Source organism: Neopsephotus bourkii, unplaced genomic scaffold, assembly GCF_033783945.1.
Source record: "Neopsephotus bourkii isolate Nb327-2 ecotype Australia unplaced genomic scaffold, CSIRO-AGI_Nbou_v1 NB_631, whole genome shotgun sequence".
In the NCBI taxonomy this organism is placed as follows: Eukaryota; Metazoa; Chordata; class Aves; order Psittaciformes; family Psittacidae; genus Neopsephotus; species Neopsephotus bourkii.
Genome location: NW_026901130.1, coordinates 177,940 through 198,351, shown reverse-complemented (window position 1 = coordinate 198,351; position 20,412 = coordinate 177,940). Strand labels below are relative to the sequence as shown.

The 20,412-nt window shown below is 40.3% G+C and overlaps 1 protein-coding gene across 2 annotated transcripts in view; it reads left to right on the top strand.

The window, feature by feature from the left end:
- Positions 1–20,412, top strand: part of OXCT1 (3-oxoacid CoA-transferase 1) — a 93,826-nt gene that overhangs the window by 51,422 nt on the left and 21,992 nt on the right. For both annotated transcript variants that reach the window (XM_061352168.1, XM_061352166.1), the window contains exon 14: positions 18,237–18,326. In XM_061352168.1, the coding sequence (XP_061208152.1) occupies positions 18,237–18,326 (90 nt within the window). The remainder of the gene's footprint in view (positions 1–18,236; positions 18,327–20,412) is intronic.

Sequence of the window (20,412 nt, the reverse complement as noted above, 5' to 3'; positions counted from 1 at the left end):
AGCATTAACCTGATTTTATGGTCACACAACTGAGAACAGACAAATTAGTGCTGCCTAGATATTTTCAGACTCCATTGATTGAAGTGATAGCTTTTCAAGACATTTTTAGTTGTGCTGTCATCAAGTATATAGCGTGAAAAACAGTGTCTGAAAATTAGTGCTTCTGTTAGTGTAGCACTCTGTTGCTGTTTTATGTGTTTTGATGGAACTCTGTTTTAAACATAATCTGATGGTCAGATACACTGTAAGGGTTCAACTGTGACATGCATTAAGTTAATACTGGTTAGCTTTGCATTGTTCAATTCCAATTTATTTTTTGTCTAGAGTTACAAAAACTTGTCACTAGAATCCAAAATGAAACCAGCCTCTGTCGTGGAATCACCAAACACTTTGAAATATGAGGGGTAAATCAAATTAAATTTTGACCCTAGGTTTGCCGTTTGAGCCAAGGCAAAATTGTAAGTTTATGTATTCAAGGAGTTAACTCCAATTTCAGTTAATCAAGGTTTTAACTTGATTTATCCATGGCTTTGTATCTCAAAGGTATGGTAAGTCACCCAAACTCAAATTACATATTTTAAATCACTAACTTTGAAACACATTTCGTCAAATGTACGTTCTTCAGATGATCGATATAAATAAATGTACACTGTCAGTCCAACACTGCAAGTAAATGTCACTGACAGGCTGAGTAGGATATTTTTTTTTTGTGTGTCAGTCTAAGAACTACTCCTTTCTTTCACTGGGTGAGGAAACTGTTTCTGTGAAAGCACTTCGTTCATGTTAATTTGTTGTTTTATACAAGTAGAAATTACTTGCTTCCATAGTGGCTTTTAAAAATGATTCTGAATTACTACATTCGCTGTCAAAATTTTAAAGACAGAGGAGAAAAAAACATTTAAACTTAGTTTATTATGCTGTTATGCTATAAACTTTTTTGGGGGGGAGGGTTTAATAGTGTTTAGAGATTTTTCTTATTGGCATAGTTCAAGATTATTTTAATCTATATCTCTTTTTCTTTCAATTTCAGATCTAGGTTTTGTTTAGCTGAATTGCTTTAAACTGACATTCTCTTTATACTTTTGCAAAATAAAATAACACTGTATATATAAAAGTGTCTCTAGACTATCTTTTTGTGTTCAAGATTACTCAGCTCCTGAGATTTTCTTCTTTGACAGTCCTTTGCAAAAGCAGTGTTAAATGGTCCTGCCCCTGTTACAGCCTTAAGTTTACTCAAGCTGTTTTTGAAAGACCTGTCAGAAAGTGGAAGGGGGTAGGTTGAATTTTAGGTAGGAAAAATAGCTGTATTTGCTTTATTGTTGTTTTTGTAAATTGAAGTGGCAAGAGAAGTATTATTCAAAATACCCAGTGAACAAGGAATAAATAAATATTCCTGCACTAAAGTATTCTTATTAAACTAGCAAAAATGTACCTCCAGTGAGAGCTCATGAAGCTGAAATATTTGAAAGAAGGCACTCCTGAATAGATGAATAGGTTTTAATGCCAAAAAATCCCAGTAATTTCAACTGACCATATTGGTATCTCAGGATATGAAATTTTATGTAGTTGCATAATAGCTTTGAATCTAAAATCTGTTCTCTACAGCATTCAATCTTGAAAGGTAATGTCATGAGCCAGAGCAATTCACTGCTTGTTTCCTTGCTTGGTTTCTTACTTGAGGTGGGTTTTTTCCTCCTTTTTTTTTTTTTTTGTTTTTTTTTTTCAATATCCTAGACTTACACTGGACAAAAGCACAGCATTCACAGGCACCTCAGGCACACATGATATGTACAATATCATACAGTGCTTTCAGGATCTAAGTAATATTAACTTTTCCAGTAGCTTTGTGCAATTCTTACTTTCTTTCAGAAAACTTTTTTCCCATATAGAAGTTAAAGTCATTTTTCTGATCATGATGTTGACATTCCTTCACTGACAGTTTTTGTGACTTGTCTTTCAAGATCTGATCTGTCAAAAGATGAAGCCAGTATTTGGCATTAATAAAACAGGTGTATTTACAAATATAGTTCATGAAACATTGAAGTTCAGATTGTATCTCTAAAACTGGGCATATATTCCTTTTTTAAATGCTTTATGTTCTCTAAAAGATACTGATTTCAATTTAGCAGCCATACCAAGGGCATTATTTTTCATGTTGTAATTGTATATTCTGCTTATGAAAATGCCTTTTCATTCTGTTCAGACACAAATTTAGGAACTATGTGTGCATTTTTAAAACAGGAAAGAATAAAATAAGACTTTTGGTAGCTTTTATCTGTCTTTTTGTTACCTTCAAGGTGTACCTTTTTACTAGCATACATGCATATATGTGACTTTTTGCTACCTTCATTTGCCACTCTTACTAAGCTTTGGCTGTCTGCACTTTTTTTTTGCAGTGACCTTGTATCTACTTCTGAGTAAATGTGTCTTAGGACACTCTAAATCCAGCCATTCAAATCATCAGTAGTTTCCCTCTGGTTCCTTTGTTTTGAGATTTGTTCAGATGATTTTTAATCTTCTTTACTGCTGTTACTACTGTTCTACAGTGCAGATTTTTAAAATGGGATTAACCAGCATGTAGACATTCAGAACTTTCTGCTTTTCCTGTAAATAAGGTGGGATGTCATTGTCAGTTAAGTTGCATTGTGAGCATGATGTGTCTTTTAGTCACAAGATTTGTGTGAGGTAATACACAGATTGACTGCTAAAAGCTCATAGTGTAACAAAACTAAACTGTATTATTGTAACATTTTTAACTCAGTTTTGCATTTAGGCTTGGTTTAAGTACTTCTTATGCACTAGTAGCTTTTGGATTCTTGGATAGATGGTATTCACCATTATTTCAGAGGCAAGTGATAACTCTAAATTTTGTGTTTTGAATGGTACCATCATTAAGCTACCCTTCTCCCGTAAGAGCCCTAGTGTGTGCATGTGAGTATTTACTTGCTGTTATTAGGAACTGAGCTAAGGAGGCTCATTGCAACAATAGCCCTTTCGTTGCGCTCATATGCTAATCTATAACGCATAGGAAAATCCTGTGAGTAAAGGAATAAGAGGGTGAGAATATTTTAAGTACCTGCAGTAAACAATGCTGTTTGCTTATGCAGAAGTTACTCCCTAAACACTGTCATTTATTGGTATTCTGTTAAGCACTACTAAGTGGCTTTTCGTGTTTCTCCCTTTGGTATTTCTCCAACTAAAAAGAGTGTTTCTGCAAAGGGAAAGGAGAAGGAGGCTGTTCTCTGGGGAGTACCTGGGAACATAGTGCAGCTGGGGGAAGGTGATGAGAAGTGGAAGAGAAACGGCCAGGCCTCCACCCCCTAGTATGGCAGACAGGCCAGAGCAGATGGGAGCCCATCGCTGCTGGGAGCCGCTGGGTGGAGCCACGTTTCACTTTGTGAGTGACAGGCACAGGATCTGACCTGTCTGTATCACTCAAGCAACTGTCAGAAATTGCTGCAGGCAGGACAGCAGCATAAAACTGTACTGTCACAGCAGTCCTGGCTCCTGTGGCAGTTTGCATTTTGTCACTTGGGATTTCAAAATTTGTGGGATTGAATGCACATCTCCTTGCCTCTACTTGTTTTGCCTGTAGTTCCTTTCTATTGGTGAATTTTTGAGACCCTTAGAATAGAAACATTTTATGAAACAGGTTTTTGTGCACTTTTGCTTGCTATACCTTACTAAGAAGTAAGGCTTTATTTGCTACAGCCTTCCTAATGGAAGATACCTGATTGCCGTTGTGACATGTCGAGAGAGTGGGCATTGGTCAAAAATAAAACACCAGAGCCTCTGTCTTCTTAATATGAATTTCTGAGCATTCCTTAACCATTAAAACATACTAATAATATGACTACTGGTACAGCTGAGGTGCTACACCAACAGAAAAAGCTTTGAACCAAGCAGAGGAGCCCTGCAGCTGGAGGTTCATGAATATGAAAAAGCAAAATGGATGAAATGTCTGTGTTGTCACATTCCAGTAGGCAGAAACTTGTTATGGGCGAAGGTATACCTAGAAAGTATACCATTAATGAGAGGGTAATATACTCAGGAGGACTAGAAAGTTGTAATGAAATTATGAATTAAGAAAATGAGAAGGGCTAAAGCCCAACTAGAATTTAATCTGGTACTGCCATAAAAGACAGTTAAAAGTGTTTCTATAAATACATTAGTAAGAAATTGAGGGCTAAGGAGAATCTCTATCCTTTATTGGGTGGGGGAATGAGAAACATAGTGACAAACGATGAGGAAAATGTTGAGGTACTTAATGCCTTCTTTGCCTCTTTCATAGTAAGATCAGGTAATCAGCCCCCTGAGTTTGAAGAGACGGACAGGGAGCAGAATCAAGCCCAATAATCCAAGGAGAAATGATGAGCAACCTCTACACTTCAGTGGGGGAGGGTGTATAGTACTCATTGTATAAGAGAAATAGGGACTGACTGAGTAAACTGGACACATATAAGTCCACAGGGGCAGACAGAATACATGCAAAGGTGTCAAGGAAGTTGGCAATTTTCTAAACCACCAGGTTCACAGCCTAGTGGCTACCAGTTCAGTTAACAAGCAGCAGCCTAAGAGGTGTTACTGACACTGAGCCGGTTTAATATCACTGTTCCCTACAATAATATAAACTAAATACAATTCTGAGCAAGAAAATTTAGCTCTAGCTTTGTATATTATTCTGCCGGAGTATAAAATTCATGTTTTAGAATCATAGAATCACAGAATAGTTAGGGTTGGAACGGGACCTTAAGATTGTCTAGTTTCAACCCCACTGCCATGAGCACGGACACAGCACACTAAGCCATCTCACCCAAGGCCTTGTTCAACCTGGCCTTGAACACTGCCAGGGATGGAGCATTCACAACCTCCTTGGGCAACCTATTCCAGTGCCTCACCACCCTAACAGGAAAGAATTTCCTCCTTATGCCCAATCTAACCTTCCCCTGTTTAAGTTTTAACCCATTACCCCTTGTCCTATCACTACAGTCCCTAGCGAAGAGTCCCTCCCCAGCATCCCTATAGGCCCCCTTCAGATACTGGAAGGCTGCTATGAGGTCTCCACGCAGCCTTCTCTTCTCCAGGCTGAACAGCCCCAACTTTCTCAGCCTATCATCATATGGGAGGTGCTCCAGTCCCCTGATCATTCTCGTGACCCTCCTCTGGACTTGTTCCAACAGTTCCATGTCCTTTTTATGTTGAGGACACCAGAACTGCACACAATACTCCAAGTGAGGTCTCACAAGAGCAGAGTACAGGGGCAGGATAACCTCCTTCGACCTACTGGTCACATTCCTCTTCATGCAGCCCAGGATACTGTTGGCTTTCTGGGCTGCAAGCGCACACTGCTGGCTCATGTTCATTTTCTCATTGACCAACACCCCCAAGTCCTTCTCCACAGGGCTGCTCTGAATCTCTTCTCTGCCCAGCCTGTAGCTGTGCCTTGGATTGCTCCGACCCAGGTGTAGGACCTTGCACTTGGCATGGTTAAACTTCATGAGGTTGGCATCAGCCCACCTCACAAGCATGTCAAGGTCCCTCTGGATGGCATTCCTTCCCTCCAGTGTATCAACCGAACCACACAGCTTGGTGTCATCGGCAAACTTGCTGAGGGCGCACTCAATCCCACTTCCATGTCAACGACGAAGATGTTAAACAAGACCGGTCCCAACACTGATCCCTGAGGGACACCACTCGTTACTGATCTCCAGCTGGACATTGAGCCATTGACCACAACTCTTTGTGTGCGGCCATCCAGCCAGTTCTTCATCCACCAAGTGGTCCATTCATCAAATTGATGTCTCTCCAATTTAGAGACAAGGATGTCGTGTTGGACAGTGTCGAACGTTTTGCACAAGTCCAGGTAGATGACATCAACTGCTCTGTCCGTCAGTTCTGTAGCCCCATCATAGAAGGCCACCAAATTGGTCAGGCAGGATTTCCCTTTGGTGAAGCCATGCTGGCTGTCACCAAGCACCTTGTTGATTTTCATGTGCCTTAGCATGCCTTCCAGGAGAATCTGCTCCAAGATTTTTGCCAGGCATGGAGGTGAGACTGACTGGTCTGTAATTGCCCAGGTCATCCTTTTTCCCCTTCTTGAAAATGGGGTTATATTTCCCTTTTTCCAGTTACTGGGAACTTCACCTGACTGCCATGATTTTTCAAATATGATGGGCAGTGGCTTAGCAACTTCATTCACCAGCTCCTTCAGGACCCATGAATGGATTTCATCAGGACCCATGGACTTGTGCATGTTCAGGTTTTTAAGATGGTCTCGAACCAGATCCTCTCTTGTAGTGAGCCTAGGGTGTTCATTCTCACAGTCCCTGTGTGTACCTTCCACGACTTGGGTGGCGTGGTCAGAGCCTTTGCAAGTGAAGACCAAGGCAAAGAAGTTATTCAGAATCTCAGCCTTCTCCAAATCCTGTGTAAGTAGCTCACTCGAGAGCTTTCAGAGGGGGCCTACATTGTCCCTATTCTGTTTTTTATTCGCTACCTACCTATAAAGTCCCTTCCCATTATCCTTAACATCCCTAGCCAAGTTTAATTCTAACTGGGCCTTAGCTTTCCTAACCTGGTCCCTAGCTTCCCGGACAACATCCCCGTACTTTTCCCAGGCCGCCTGTCCTTGCTTCCACTTTTTATAAGCCTCTTTTTTCATTTGAATTTTCTTCAGCAGCTCCTTATCCATCCAAGGAGGTCTCCTGGCCCTCCTGCTGCACTTCCTGCTGGTTGGGATGCAACACTCCTGAGCTTGTAGCAGGTGGTCCTTGAATATCAACCAAGAGTCTTGGGCCCCCTTGCCCTCTTGGGGGTTCCATATCCCATGGAACCTTACTAAGCAGGTTCCTGAAGAGGCCAAAGTCTGCTCTCTTGAAGTCCAGGGCAGTGAGCTTGCTGCACGCTCTTCTCACTGTCCTGAGGATCTCCAATTTGACCATCTCGTGATTGCTGCATCCAAGGCTGCCCTGGAGCATCACATTTACAAAGCCCTTCCCTGTTGGTGAGCACAAAGTCAAGCATGGCACCTCTCCTTGTTGGTTCCTCTATTACTTGCAGAAGGAAGTTGTCTTCCACACAGTCGAGGAACCTCCTGGGTTGCTTGTGCCGGGCCGTACTGTCGTTCCAACAGATGTCAGGGTGGTTGAAGTGCCCCATGAGAACAAGGGCCTGTGAGCGTGAGGCTTTTCCTATCTGTCTGTAGAGTGCTTCATCTGCAGGTTCTTCTTGATCAGGTGGTCTGTAACAGATCCCCACAGTAATGTCTCCCATCGCTGTTCTCCCTTTAACCCTGACCCACAAACTCTCTGTTAACTGCTCACCTGTCCCCAGACAGAGTTCCATACTCTCCAGCCTATCCCTAACATAAAGGTCAACTCCCCCTCCCCACCTGCTGGGCATGACTTTTCTAAAGAGCCTGTAACTTTCCATTCCAACACTCCAGTCATAGGAGCTATCCCACCATGTTTCTGTGATGCCTATAATATTATACCCCCGTAGACGAGCACACATCTCTAATTCCTCTTGTTTGTTCCCCATGCTACGGGCATTTGTATAGAGGCATCTGAGCCAAGCTCCAAATGAAGCTGGGTCATTGGCTGGAGGGGCTGGAATACCTTTACATTGCTCCGAGCATTTATTATAGGTGCTGGCAACTGACTGGGTGTGTTGGGATGGAATGATACCCCCTCCCCCAACACATCTGGTTTAAAGCCTCCTTGACCAGTCTGGCATGCCTCTTACCAAAACTGCTCGAGCTCCACCAGCCCCCGCCAGACCTGGCCTACAAACTTGGGTCCCATGTTCAAGACACACAAACCCCTGACTGTGACACCACCCTTTTAACCATTTGTTAACCTGGCCAGTTCTCCTAGCATTCTTTTAGGTCCTCCCCTGTATCCCGGAGAATTGACGAAAAGACTGTCTGAGCTCCAGAGCCCTCAACCACCTCTCCCAGGGCTTTGTAGTCTTTCTTTATGTTCCCCAAGCTACTACTGTCTGTATCCCTACCACCCACATGTATCACTAGAAGTGGGTAATAGTCTGGGGGATTTACTAGAACAGGCGGTCTCTCTGCAACATCCTTGATCCATGCCCCTGGTAGGCAACACACCTGCCTTGACAGCGGGTCAGGCCAACAGACGAGTGCTTCTGTCCCTTTCAAAGTAGAATCCCCTACCACCATGACCCGCTGCTTTTTCCTGCCAGCACCAGTAGTGATCTTCTTTACCAGTGCATCAGCCGGTTGTTCATGGTGAAAGTGTGTTTCCTCGTTAACCTCCTGCAGGACAGCAAAGCGGTTCTGGATGGGGACATCAGATTTAGGAGGAAGCTCTTTGCTTTTAATTGTCCTCTTCCTCCTTTTTTTTTTTTTTTTTTGTTGTTTTTTTTTCTTTTTGTTTGTTTGTTTGTTTTGTTACTGTTTCCCAGTTTCCCGGGTTGACAGCCTCTGTCTTTCCTCCATGAGCTAGAGGGGAAGCTTGAGGCCCCTGCACAGTTTGGGCCTGGAGCAAACAGTCCTCATTCCTCTCAGCTTCTCTGACATCTTTCAGCCTATTGACAGCGTTCCGCAGCTCAGCCCCTGCTGCAGGAGGACCTCCACCAGGGAGCACCGGGTGCAGCCCTGCCCACTGTGCACCCTCCCCTCCCCAGACCAGTGCAGGCACTCTCTACACTCCGAACTCTGCACTGCAGCCTACCGTGTCATCGGCTCTGTCTGGGTGCCTACGCAGGCCACCGCCGGGGCAGCCAGAGCAGAGCTCCTAGACCGGACCCTGGTCATACGGCGAGTGCTCACCGTCCCGCTCAAACTGCCACGTAAACTGCCTCGACCCGCCCTGGTCGCTCGCTCGCGTTCCCTGGGGCAGGTTTTTACCCAGCCGGGGCTGGTGCTGCTCCTCCTGGCTCCGCCCCCAGCTGAGCTGCCGGCTCCGGGGCAAGTCCCGTCTCGAATTTAAGGGTCCCTCGGTGGCTCTTGTCGCTCTGAGTTGAGGCTCCCGAACGCTGAGCTTCACCCGGCTCAGGTGTTGAAGGCGTCCTCTCTCGAGCTACTCACCTCAGCAATTTTTGATAAGTAATTTTTTGATAAGTTTTGATAAGTAATGTAGTGCAGTCAGGGGGCTTCTGAAGAAGAGGGTGATGTAATTTTTGCAGCATGATGCAGTTTGGATACATAAATCTTGATAACTCTTAAAAAAAACCCTTAAATTTTAGAAGCAACAGTCTTAGTTTTTAATGCTCTAGTCAAACCTAAATGACTAAAGCAGTAGTAATACAGTAAATTAAAAGAAAATTATATAAAACTTTTAAGCATTGGCAAAGAAGATTATCTGAAAAGAAGGCATCAGGAAACACAATTGAAATTTACTAATAAATATTTTAATTTGTTAGGTGTGTAACCTAAGGTTAGGAATATAATTTTATACATTATTAGTAGTTTTTTACAGAGCTTCAAAGTACATCTTCTGGACAGTTTTGGACACTGGCCATGAGGTGAACTGCATGTTCATTGGTAGAGATATTTTCAAAATGATAGTAAACTGGCAGAGGCTAGCTGAGTATGTGACTGTGGGATGGGGCTTTGGTTTTGGTTTTAATTACTATTTGTAGTGCCAAATGTGATAGGAGAGGGCTCTGCAGCAAACGATTTTCTGACTGGAAATTGTAATTTTAATGATGGGAGAAAGGACATGTATCCCTGCATGCCTGGGAACACAGTAAGTGTTCTCCAAGAAGCCCTGTTGCCAGCTATTTGCCACTTTGCTTGAATAGAAGAGTCTTTGCAGAAGGCTTGTTATACTTTTGAATCAGAATGCACTGTCTAGTAACACTCTTCTAATATTTCTGTTGTTTTAAGTTGTACAGCATTACGAGAAATTTTAGGAAACTTTTGTGAACTATTAACTGTAAAACTAATTAAGCACTACAAATTAGCTAAATTCTGTGTGACTAGAAAATGTGCAGGTTAATTATGCTCAATGACTGTGTTTCTCATAGTAGCAATGTGAAGTTCTTTAATGTTTAGGACATGACTGACTACGGGATATACAGCAGTAGTTGCACTAAAGAGGACAGGACCTGCAGTTAGTTATTCTCCTTGGAAATCTACATTTCAGTGGGGTATTATTTTAATATAAATAGGTGTTAGGTATTTGCAGGCATGTGTCTTGGAATAAAGTCTACAGTAGTATATCAGTTTGCTCCTTCTCTCCCAACAAACGTGTCTGGAAGCCCTACAGAGCTCTTGCAGCACATGATTACTACTACTGAAGAGTCCTGGAACCTCAAAGGAGAAAGGGAGCATATTACGTTTGCTCTACTTCTTCCATCTTTTTGAGGGTTGTTCTGCCAATTTTGTTTTTATTGATTTCTCTTTAGACTGCATGGAGGGAATGTAGGAGCTCACTGTTGGTATTTTATTCATACTTAAATTTTCATGTGGGAAGTGGCTGCTTTGCATTAGGCATCTGTAAAATGAGAACAGCTGAAGAAATTCTGCCAAGAATACAAGCGTATGTTAAAAGACTCCAAATCTGCAGGTTAGCGGTAACAATTGGGATTATGATATGGAACCATCACTTTCAAGTGAGACTAGTATTATGTTGGCAGTAATGTTTAATTATTGCATGCTATGCTGTGTGTTTTGGAAACAGTATGCAATGGTAAATGGAAGGATTAACTGTCCTGTTACAGTGAAATAACATTCACTACTGTGAAGCACATCCATTTCAGTATGCATGTTACAGGCTGTTTTGAGTTGCTTTTCTCAACTCAATACAGTTTCTCAATGTATTCATTTGAATTTCATTCAGTCATTTGAATCTGTTGCCAACTTTTTTCAGAATTATTTTTATGGGAAAATAAAGGAATAAAATTTCACCAACTAATTAAAGAATACAATTAAGCCAACTTGTAAGCCACATATTTTATGCTTCCTTAATTTTCTGGTTGTAGCAACTAAAAGTATAAATATAGTTAGTGCACATATTTGTGTATGTTATGTTTTAGGGAACAGTTATATAAATTTTGTCAGGAAGTATCAGTCATTCAAGAACTTATGCTCCATTTTTAAAAATAATTATATTTTCTTTTTCCATTGTTTTTTCATTTTGTGTATGTGTGTGTTAGGAGATATCTGATTAGCATTCTGGAAAAACAGGTCATTTTCTGTTTGGACATCCTTTAAAAAATATCTTCACCCTCATGCATGTAGAGTCTACTCAGCTTTGTTACATTCAGACAGTATTAACTCTTTGTTGTGTTATTGAATTATCAGCTCTCCTGATTAAAAAATCCCATTAATGATTTCCCATTGTTTCTTGGTAATGTTTATTCACTCATATTCTTGGAGTAAAATCTAATCTAGCTGTCATAGTTGACAGCATAATTACAATAATTCTATAAATGTGTCATATAAGGACATCAAATTAATGGAAAATAGGACAAGGAAGTATATTTTAGAATGCTTAATCTTCAGCTTTATCCATAATTTTTGATACAGTATTTATACAGTCTTTTTCACTGAATAAATGGGAAGTGAAATCTGGAAGAGTTGTGGCCTTCATTTTGTAATCAACTATAGATGTACATTTCCTTTAAACACTGGACAGGACTGTTAACAATGAGCAAAGGATTTTTATGTACATTGTTATGTAGTTAGAGCAGATCTATGCATATGTATTTTTTTTAATATTACGTTCTGCTTGGTATCTCTTTTGTACAAAGCTAAGCTCTGTGTTAATATGCACCCACCAAACAAAAAAAAACCCAACCCAAACTAGCGACATCTAACTGCACAACAATTAATGAGATATTTTTGTTAAATAACTATTTATGTCTCTGGTGAGCTTCTAACTTGTGCTGTGCATGTCATTTGAAGTTGACACATCTGTGAAAACAGACAGACCTGTATGGATAGGGAAACCTATGTGACTAATATATGTTAGTGCATACACAGCACTGCAGGGGTGGGCAGAGCAAAAAATTTTGAAGCTCATCCTCTCGACTGCAGCATTAACACCATTGATAGTGGTCATGGAAGTATCTTGTATCTAGTGCATTACATTAATTTCTGTGTCCCTGCCCATGGCAAAGGGGTTGGAACTAGATGATCTGTAAAGTCCCTTCCAACCCAAACCATGATCAGATTCCATGAACTTCATGCAATTCCAGTTCCCATGAATTTTAGTAGCCATCACTGGCACTATGTAATTATTTCCTTTCGTAAGGAACTTGAGACTGGTGATGGATTCCATACCTGCTACTTAGTCTGTGTTTGTAGCTGTCAGAGACCACACCGACATTTTTAAAATCTTCACTCTCTCATCCTAAGTAGCTTGTTCAACTGCTTGCAGGGAGATGACTGGGAATACAGGTTGAATGGGAAGCCTCTGTGGCAACTGCAGTTTGAACTAGAAGCTTTCATGATCTTCTGTAAAAGTTTTTGAAATGGTTTTCATTAACTTTAAGCATAGTGTGAAGCATATATATATTCTTTCATTTAATGGAAGGAAAAAGAAATTTCAGACTGGACGGTATTTATTTAATACGGTATTAGGGCAGTTGGCAACATGGCAGGGACTCAATAAGGAAGTACCTTAGTTCCTTTTCAAACAGGTACGCATTTTCACCTTGGCTGTCCTTTGATATTCAGTTTTAAATGGAATTATTCAAGCTTTTGTTTCTTTCAATCTGAGTATTAATCCTTCAAACTCCTCCGTTACCACAGTTTTCACTGTTCCTCAAACATATCATTAGCACCTGCTTTGCTGTACAGTTGATGTGATATCTGTTTGTGTCGAAAGTTTATGTTCTTTTAACACAACCAGATCAGTTTAGGTGCATTTTATCTTACAATGTTTGGAGTAGCTATAAAATTCAGTTATGGAAGAAAAGTCCTTCCCCCCTGGGAGTATAAAGGAAAGTTACAAGACACCAGTGTGGTTACAAGACCTTCAAAAGCTTGGAAGGCTCCTGATCTTTCCTCTTTTCTCTCAGCCGCCTCTTTTTTATCCAGTTTGGATTTTCTCATAAGTTATTTCCTGCTTGCTATCCCATTGTGAAAAAACTTCACATTCTCTTGAAAAATACCTTTACTGTCTTGCTGTCATGGCTTAAACCCAGCCAGACAGCTCATGCACACACTCCCAGTGAGTGGTGCTGGGCTGGAAGCAGTCCCTGGGGGCTCCCCACTTCCCTGGTCCCGGAGGGATGGGGAGGAGAATTGAAGAATGCAACTCCCACGGGTTGAGATAAGAACAGTCCAGCAACTGATGTACAACACAAATCACCACTGCTACCACCAATGACAACAATGATAAGAGAAAATAACAAGGGAAGAGAATATGATACCACCCCTGAAAAATGAGTCTGACCCAGAAGACCCCATGTCCTTCCGGGTAACTCCCAGTTACATCCTGGGCATGACGTGCCGTGGTATGGAATACCTCTTTGGTCATTTTGGGTCAGGTGTCCTGTCTCTGCTTCCTTCCGCTTCCCCTCCTACCTGGCAGAGCATGAGGCTCACAAAGTCCTTGGCCAAACCAAAACATCATTGTTATCAGCTCTGTTCCCAGGCCGAAAGTCAAAACACAGCACTGCACCAGCTACCAAGGAGAAAAATGACTGCTACTGCTAAACTTAGGACACTCGCGCACCTTCAGGTACACACAACCTTCTGCTGGGACACCACAAATTGTCTTGGATGGCAAAAGTGACCAAACCAGCAGGAAGTTTTTAGGGATTGTTATTAAGCTAAGTTATTTTCCCAGGCTCTTTCATAGGATCCATATAGTGATCTGGGTTGGAAGCGACCTGAAAGACCATCTACTTCCAATGCCTCTGCCACAGGCTTCTGCTAGACCAGGTTGCCCAAAGCCCCATGTAACCTGGCCTTGAACACTGCCAGGGTGGGGCAGCCACAGTTTCTCTGGACAACCTGTGCCAGTGTCTCACATACTTATAAAGAACTTCTTCCTAATGTCTGATCTAAATCTGCTTTATTCCAGTTTAAAGCCATTCCCCTTCGTCCTATATTTACATGCCCTTGTAAAATGGCCCTCTTCAGATTTCTTGTAGCTCATGTAGACACTGGAAGCTGCTCTAAGGTCTCCCCAGAGCCTTCTTTTTCCAGGCTGAACAACCCCAGCTCTCTCAGCCTGTTTCCGCAGGAGAGGTGCTCCAGCTATCTGAGCCTCCTCTGGACTTGCTTCAGCAGGACAATGTTTTTCTTGTGTTGCGAGTTTCATAGCTGAATGCAATACTGCAGGTGGGGTCTCACGAGAGCAGAGTACAAGGGAAAAATCGCTTCCCTTGACCTGCTGGTCACACTCCTTTTGATGCAGTCCAAGATACAGTTGGCTTTCTGGGCTGCAAGGGCAGAGTGACAGATCACACCTAGCTTCTCGTCAACCAGCACTCCCAAGTCCTCCTCCTCTGGGCTGCTCTCAATCCAATTTCCATCCAGCTTGTATTTGTGCTTAGGATTGCCCCAACCCAGGTGTAGGACCCTGGACTTGGCCATGTTGAACTTCATGAGGTTGGCATTGGATACCTTTCAAGCGTGTCAGGGTCCCTCTGGATGGCATTTGTCGCCTCCAGCATATCAACTGAACCACACAGCTTGGTGTCATTGGCAGACTTGCTGAGGGTGCATCAATCCCACTGTCCATGTTGCTGACAAAGACGTTGAACAGGACTGATCCCAACACCGATCCCTCTGGGACACCAGTTGTTACTGGTCTCTGGTTGGACAATGAGCCATTGACCACAACTCTTGTGTGCGGCCATCCAGCCTTTATCTACTGGGTGACTGTCCTGGGTTTAGCAGGACATCTATCAAACTGAAGTCCCTACAGTTTAGAGACAAGGATGTTGTCTGGTATAGTGTCAAATGCTTTGCAGAAGTCTGGGTAGATGCCATCAGCTGGTCTTCCATTACTCACCAATGCTAACTCTATTGTAGAAGGCCAACATATATGTCAGGCACTATTTGCCTTAGTGAAGCCATGCTGACTGACTACTAGTCACCTCCTTATTTTCCATGTTTATTAGCACAGTTTCCAGGAGAATCTGCTCCATGATCTTGCCAGGCACTGAGGTGAGACTGACTGGCTACAAAGCTATACAGATTTATACAAAGCTACAAAGCTCCCTGGGTCATCCTTTAATGTTGTATTTTGACCGCTCAAATGATGTTCAGATATGAAAACATCACATGAGAGGATACGTACCTTCTCTCATATTTTTTTAAATATGCTGCATCACCACAATAACAATTTATTTTGTAAAAAGTAGGTGTTCTATAAAATATTCCACTAATTTTGTGTGTTTATGGCTGTGAAGCTGCAGAAGATCTAAATATCTCAATTAAAAAAAAATCATCTGTTTTAAATTGATTTCCACCTCTTGCATCCCAAGGTTATTTGGACTGAAGCTTAACAATAACTGTTGATTAAGCACAATGGGAAAAGCAGAATTCTTGTCTGTAGTATGGACCTTTTCTGGAACTGAGAAGCTATAAGGAAACTGTCAGCTTGTTTCTGAACTTTGCCTCTCCCTCTGTATAAATATTGCCAACCTTAGACCCCCTCAGGAAGCACATGTCTATATTTAAATATCTTTTCTTCTCACTTCAAGCTTTTGCTGATGAAGTGGGCTTTATGATAGTGCTTCAAATTACCAGTGCTCTGCCACTGAAGTAAGTCTTCCTTTCTGTTTTCTTATGCTAACCCCACCAATGTAATTGGAAACTAACAAAAATAATCTTAAATAAATGGGAGTTTAGGGGCATGCAAACCTTACCAACATGGTAAGAAGGAGCAGGAAACCTGCAAGTACTTCATCAGTTGCTTGTTTGAAATACCTCCTATTATTACTATTATTATTATTGTTTAAAACAATTGAACTTCGTACACATTATTACATTACACTTAAATGCCTTATTAAGTAACCAAGAGTGAACAGTTTTACTGTCTGCAATTTGCCCTGTTCAATGAAAAATAAATAAAAATTAACACTCTATTGAAATGAAATATATAGTTTCCAATTAAGCTAATATCCAGCACTATAAACCAGAGATTTCACCTCAGTGGTGGCTGTGGCAAGCAGTCTTCAGTAGGAGAAAACATTTATTTCTATGACAGACTGCATATCACATGCAAAGTATTCAAATAAAACAGTCTGACTTATGTCAGATAAAATTGAATATGCTATTAAAATTTAAAAGGAACAGAAATTGCTTGTTTGTAAATGTGCAGTGTTTATAAATATCAAAACTGTTTGTTCTGTGTACTTATCCTAGGCACAAAGGAACAAGATGTCTTTGGGAAATCACTTTGAGTCTCAAGCATTTTAATTCAAATGTAATATATAGCTCTCCCCTATGCCAGTATGGTGTGGGGGAAAGAGCAAGTTGTGGGAGCTTGGTAGATGCTCAAAATAAAAACATGTAATTACTTGGCTAGTTAGAGTTAATGCTTAATTGATTTGCTTCACCAGGCACCCTACATTGATGAGTATGTTTGCTTAAAGAGGAGACATAGATGTAGCAATTCAAAGGTATACAAGTCCTTCTCTTGAAGTTTCATTCTGCATACACAAAGGGATGGAGTTTTTTCTCTGAGTCCTGTATGACATCTTCTCCAGAAGTAGATTTGTTGTCCTTCATCATCACTTACTTCTTCAGATACTTCCTACTTGCTGTAGGTCTTTACTAGTTAGTTGAACTAAAAGGCTTGGAAAATGAACTAATTGCATTGTCAGAACAGATGTATTGATAGCATAATCCTCAATGCAAACACATTCTGAGTTACTAGGGGGATAATCCATTCTCTTCAGCTTTCTGCATTATCTTGTCAGCGAGCCTTTGCCAGACAGGTGAGCGATTATTGCAGTCTCTGTAAGAGCTCTGTATTTCCAGTTAAGATGGAGAATTATCTGAATGCTAGGAAGTTAAGGATGGAGATAAATATTTTCATTCCTTTCAGGTTTATATTTGCCAAGAAATACTTACTGGTAATGTTAATTAATATGATTAACATTAAATATTAACCTGATGTGAGAAATTCCAAAGGGGTTGTTTATAGATACAGGAAGATTTTATTTATTATTTAGAGTACAAACAGTAAGAAAATAGGGTTGTTTTTTCTTGTTTGTTTGTTTGTTTGGGTTATTTTTAAGGGGAGAGCATGGGCATATTCCCTTCATGATGATCAAGAGACCAATAAGTCCCTTCCATATGTTTTATATGTTGGATCATAGGTACTGATACTAGTAAAGTACTGAATCACCTAGCTAATAAAATGAAGAGAAAAGGCTTATACTAGCAAGTTTTCCAGTCAACTGACTGTTTACTTTTAGGTTATAAAACATAAAATAAATTCTACTGTCCATAACTTACTTTAATTACAGATAATAACCAGTCAAAAGAGAGCAAATACATAACACTTGAGACAGAAATTAATTTATTTTAAGCTGTAAAATTCTTTGCCTTGTATTTCTTACTGACCTCCTGTATCATGCAGGTACCTTGATGTTTCTCTCCCCTTTCGCCCTTCTCAGCAAACGGAATATGAGGTTGTGCCTTGTTTGTAGCATTACAGAAAGTAAAAATAGAAGTAGTTGAACACCAAGCCATAATACAGCTGCTGTGACAACAGGTGAAATTCAGGCACTCTTAAGAGAAGAATGAGTCACAGATGCAGAAAACATTGTGTGGTTTGAGGGGCAAACAGAAGTGAATACTGATCCACATTAATTTATTTGGCCATGTTCTGAAATGGTATCCACAAGAGCCTGGAATAGAACAAAAAGATTGGTTTGTACTGATACAGTGATACAAGCGATGTCTTTCTAAAATGGCAGGTGGAGAGTGCTTACATGCTCTCGTTGCTACATTTCATAAGCAAAGATTTCTTTTGAAGAAGTAACATTTCTATTAACAGGAGGGTGAACACTTTGCTTTTTTAATGTCAGAGCCGTTGAACTGAATTCATCACTCCTGTGTGTCAGGGCTTCCATTAAGACAATGGTACTACTTGGATTTAAGTTACACACAGTAGGTCCTTATTCCTACTCAGCATTCTTCTTGCATTTGCATTGAATAGAACCTTCAGTGAGACTGCTGGTTTTGCTCTGGTGCAGCCAACACATTCTATCTTTTATTCTTTCTTCTTTTTTTTTTTTTTTTTTTTAGTAGTAGTCAGAATGTTACATTTCCGTTAAAAACTTTATTTTAGGGTAAGATGGTGAAAGGAATGGGAGGTGCCATGGACCTGGTATCCAGTGCACAAACCAAAGTGGTTGTCACCATGGAGCACTCAGCCAAGGTAAGTCTGTCACTTCTTTCTAGATAAGTGTTTTGTAATATACAAAAAAAGGACAGAAAAAAAAAAAGACAGAAAAAAAAAAAAAAGAAAAACACATCTTACATTCATTCTGCTATTTTGTAAGGATTTGACAGTTTTGCTGTTAATTATTATGGAGGTGCAACAGGGGGCTAGGTTAGTATGGTTCCTTTCCTATTCTAAGTGAATCATTCACTATGGAAAAAAAAAAAAGAAATAGTAAGTTGATGTTCAAAAGCTGTACACATTTTTTTAGTTACTTTATACAAGTTGAATGAGGGTGGCAATTGCCAAAGCTGCAGTAGATGCTACCCCAGAGGTTTTACTCTTTGCCTCAGAATAATTTGGAAAATGAGGCTCCCCGTATTTAAATACTTGTTACGATGGAAAAGTATTTACTTTTGAAGTTGCCAGTCAAATTGGTACTGACAGCTTAACAGCACAGATCTTTTTGGCATGATGAAATGCTGGGTGCCTTACAACATTATGTGGTAAGAGGTTAATCTAGAGACGTCAAGGTGGGGGGGGAGTTTTATAGATAGAAACAGTTTCCCACAGAAGGTCAAAGAAACTCATCATTTGAAACTTCTAAAATGGCACTATCCAAACTATGAGAAAAAAGTGCTGAAGGACAAATATCTTAATTTTCAGGGAAGTATACCAAATGTTAAAAAAAGATTTCTTTTCTTTTGTTCCTGTGTTTTTGTAATTCCAAGGTTGTTGAATGCTTGCAATAAGAATTAGTTGCATGTTGTTCAATATCCCTCTCAGCATGCATAAGGACAAACATAAGGAATTTGTATGGTAAACTATAATATGTAAATATTAAAATTAAATATAGTAACAGTTGTGTGTTTTTAAATATTGTTTGAAGAATGAATTTTCACTTAAAAAAAGTTATAAATTGTTATAAAATACAGTCGTTTCACAGTTCATGCTGTGATCTCAAGGACTGAGTTTGACCTGATGGTTTCTGTGTGCATTTGTGTCAATAAGTAAATTAAAGTACAAAGCAAATTCATTTATGTGATTTGCATCCATATCACAGCCACCCCAAAACTGAATATGTAATTATCCATTTACTCAGAGACGTACTTGAGGTGCGAATATGATCTGAATAAATATTTATGTTAAATTTCTAGTTATTGTGGAATTTGGTTAAGGCCCAGAGTCCACACAAATGTAATTATTTATGCCAGTTTTTCTCTTAAAAGTAGTATTACCAAAATCTTTTTTTCAGTACAGTTATTTGGAAGTTTTTGCATGTTTTTTTTTTGTCAGCAGGAGTACAGAAACCTGCAAAAGATGGAAACATAGATATGTTCACTGTTGCAAACAGTCCAGGCACCGACTTATTTTTATTGGTATACGTATACATCACTTGGGCTCTTAAGTACATGAGATGCCTGGTGAGCACCGCTACGGAGCCAATTGTAGGCTTTCATAAATTATTTCTCCTGCTTTTGTGAGACTGCACAGCAAAACTAAACTATATGTATGATGTTTAATTTTAATTTTACTCTTTATTTTCAAAGAGGGTATTCTTAGCGCTCTTTCCTCTTACCTTAGCTGTTTTTCGGGTCTTCATACTGCTTATTCTTGTTTGCTCATAAGTGAAGATATGAAATATGAAAATATAACATTTGGAAATCAAAAGCTGATCTTAAAGTTTTCAGGTGCTCTTCTATCTTTTTTTCCTCTTTTTGTTTTGTTTATTTTTTTTAACACAAGCAAATATAACACCTGTGAGACCAGTTCTGAAATTCAGCTTTTTGTTGGAGGGACTGTTTCTTACAGAGCTGATTTATATTCATAGAATTATAGAATAGTTTGGGTTGCAAAGGACCAAGACCATCCAGTTTCAACTCCCCTGCCATGGCCAGGGACACCTCACACTACAGCTTCCTAATTCTTCACACCAAATATTTTCTCACAAACTTACTGCATCTGTATTTATGCATCAGAGGAACATTGTTCTATCCTGCTCAAAGCCCAATGCGCTACTGAGTGAAAGAAATGTCTGCATGTACTGTGACAGTTTGTGGTGTCTGCTGACTTTTTACAATAC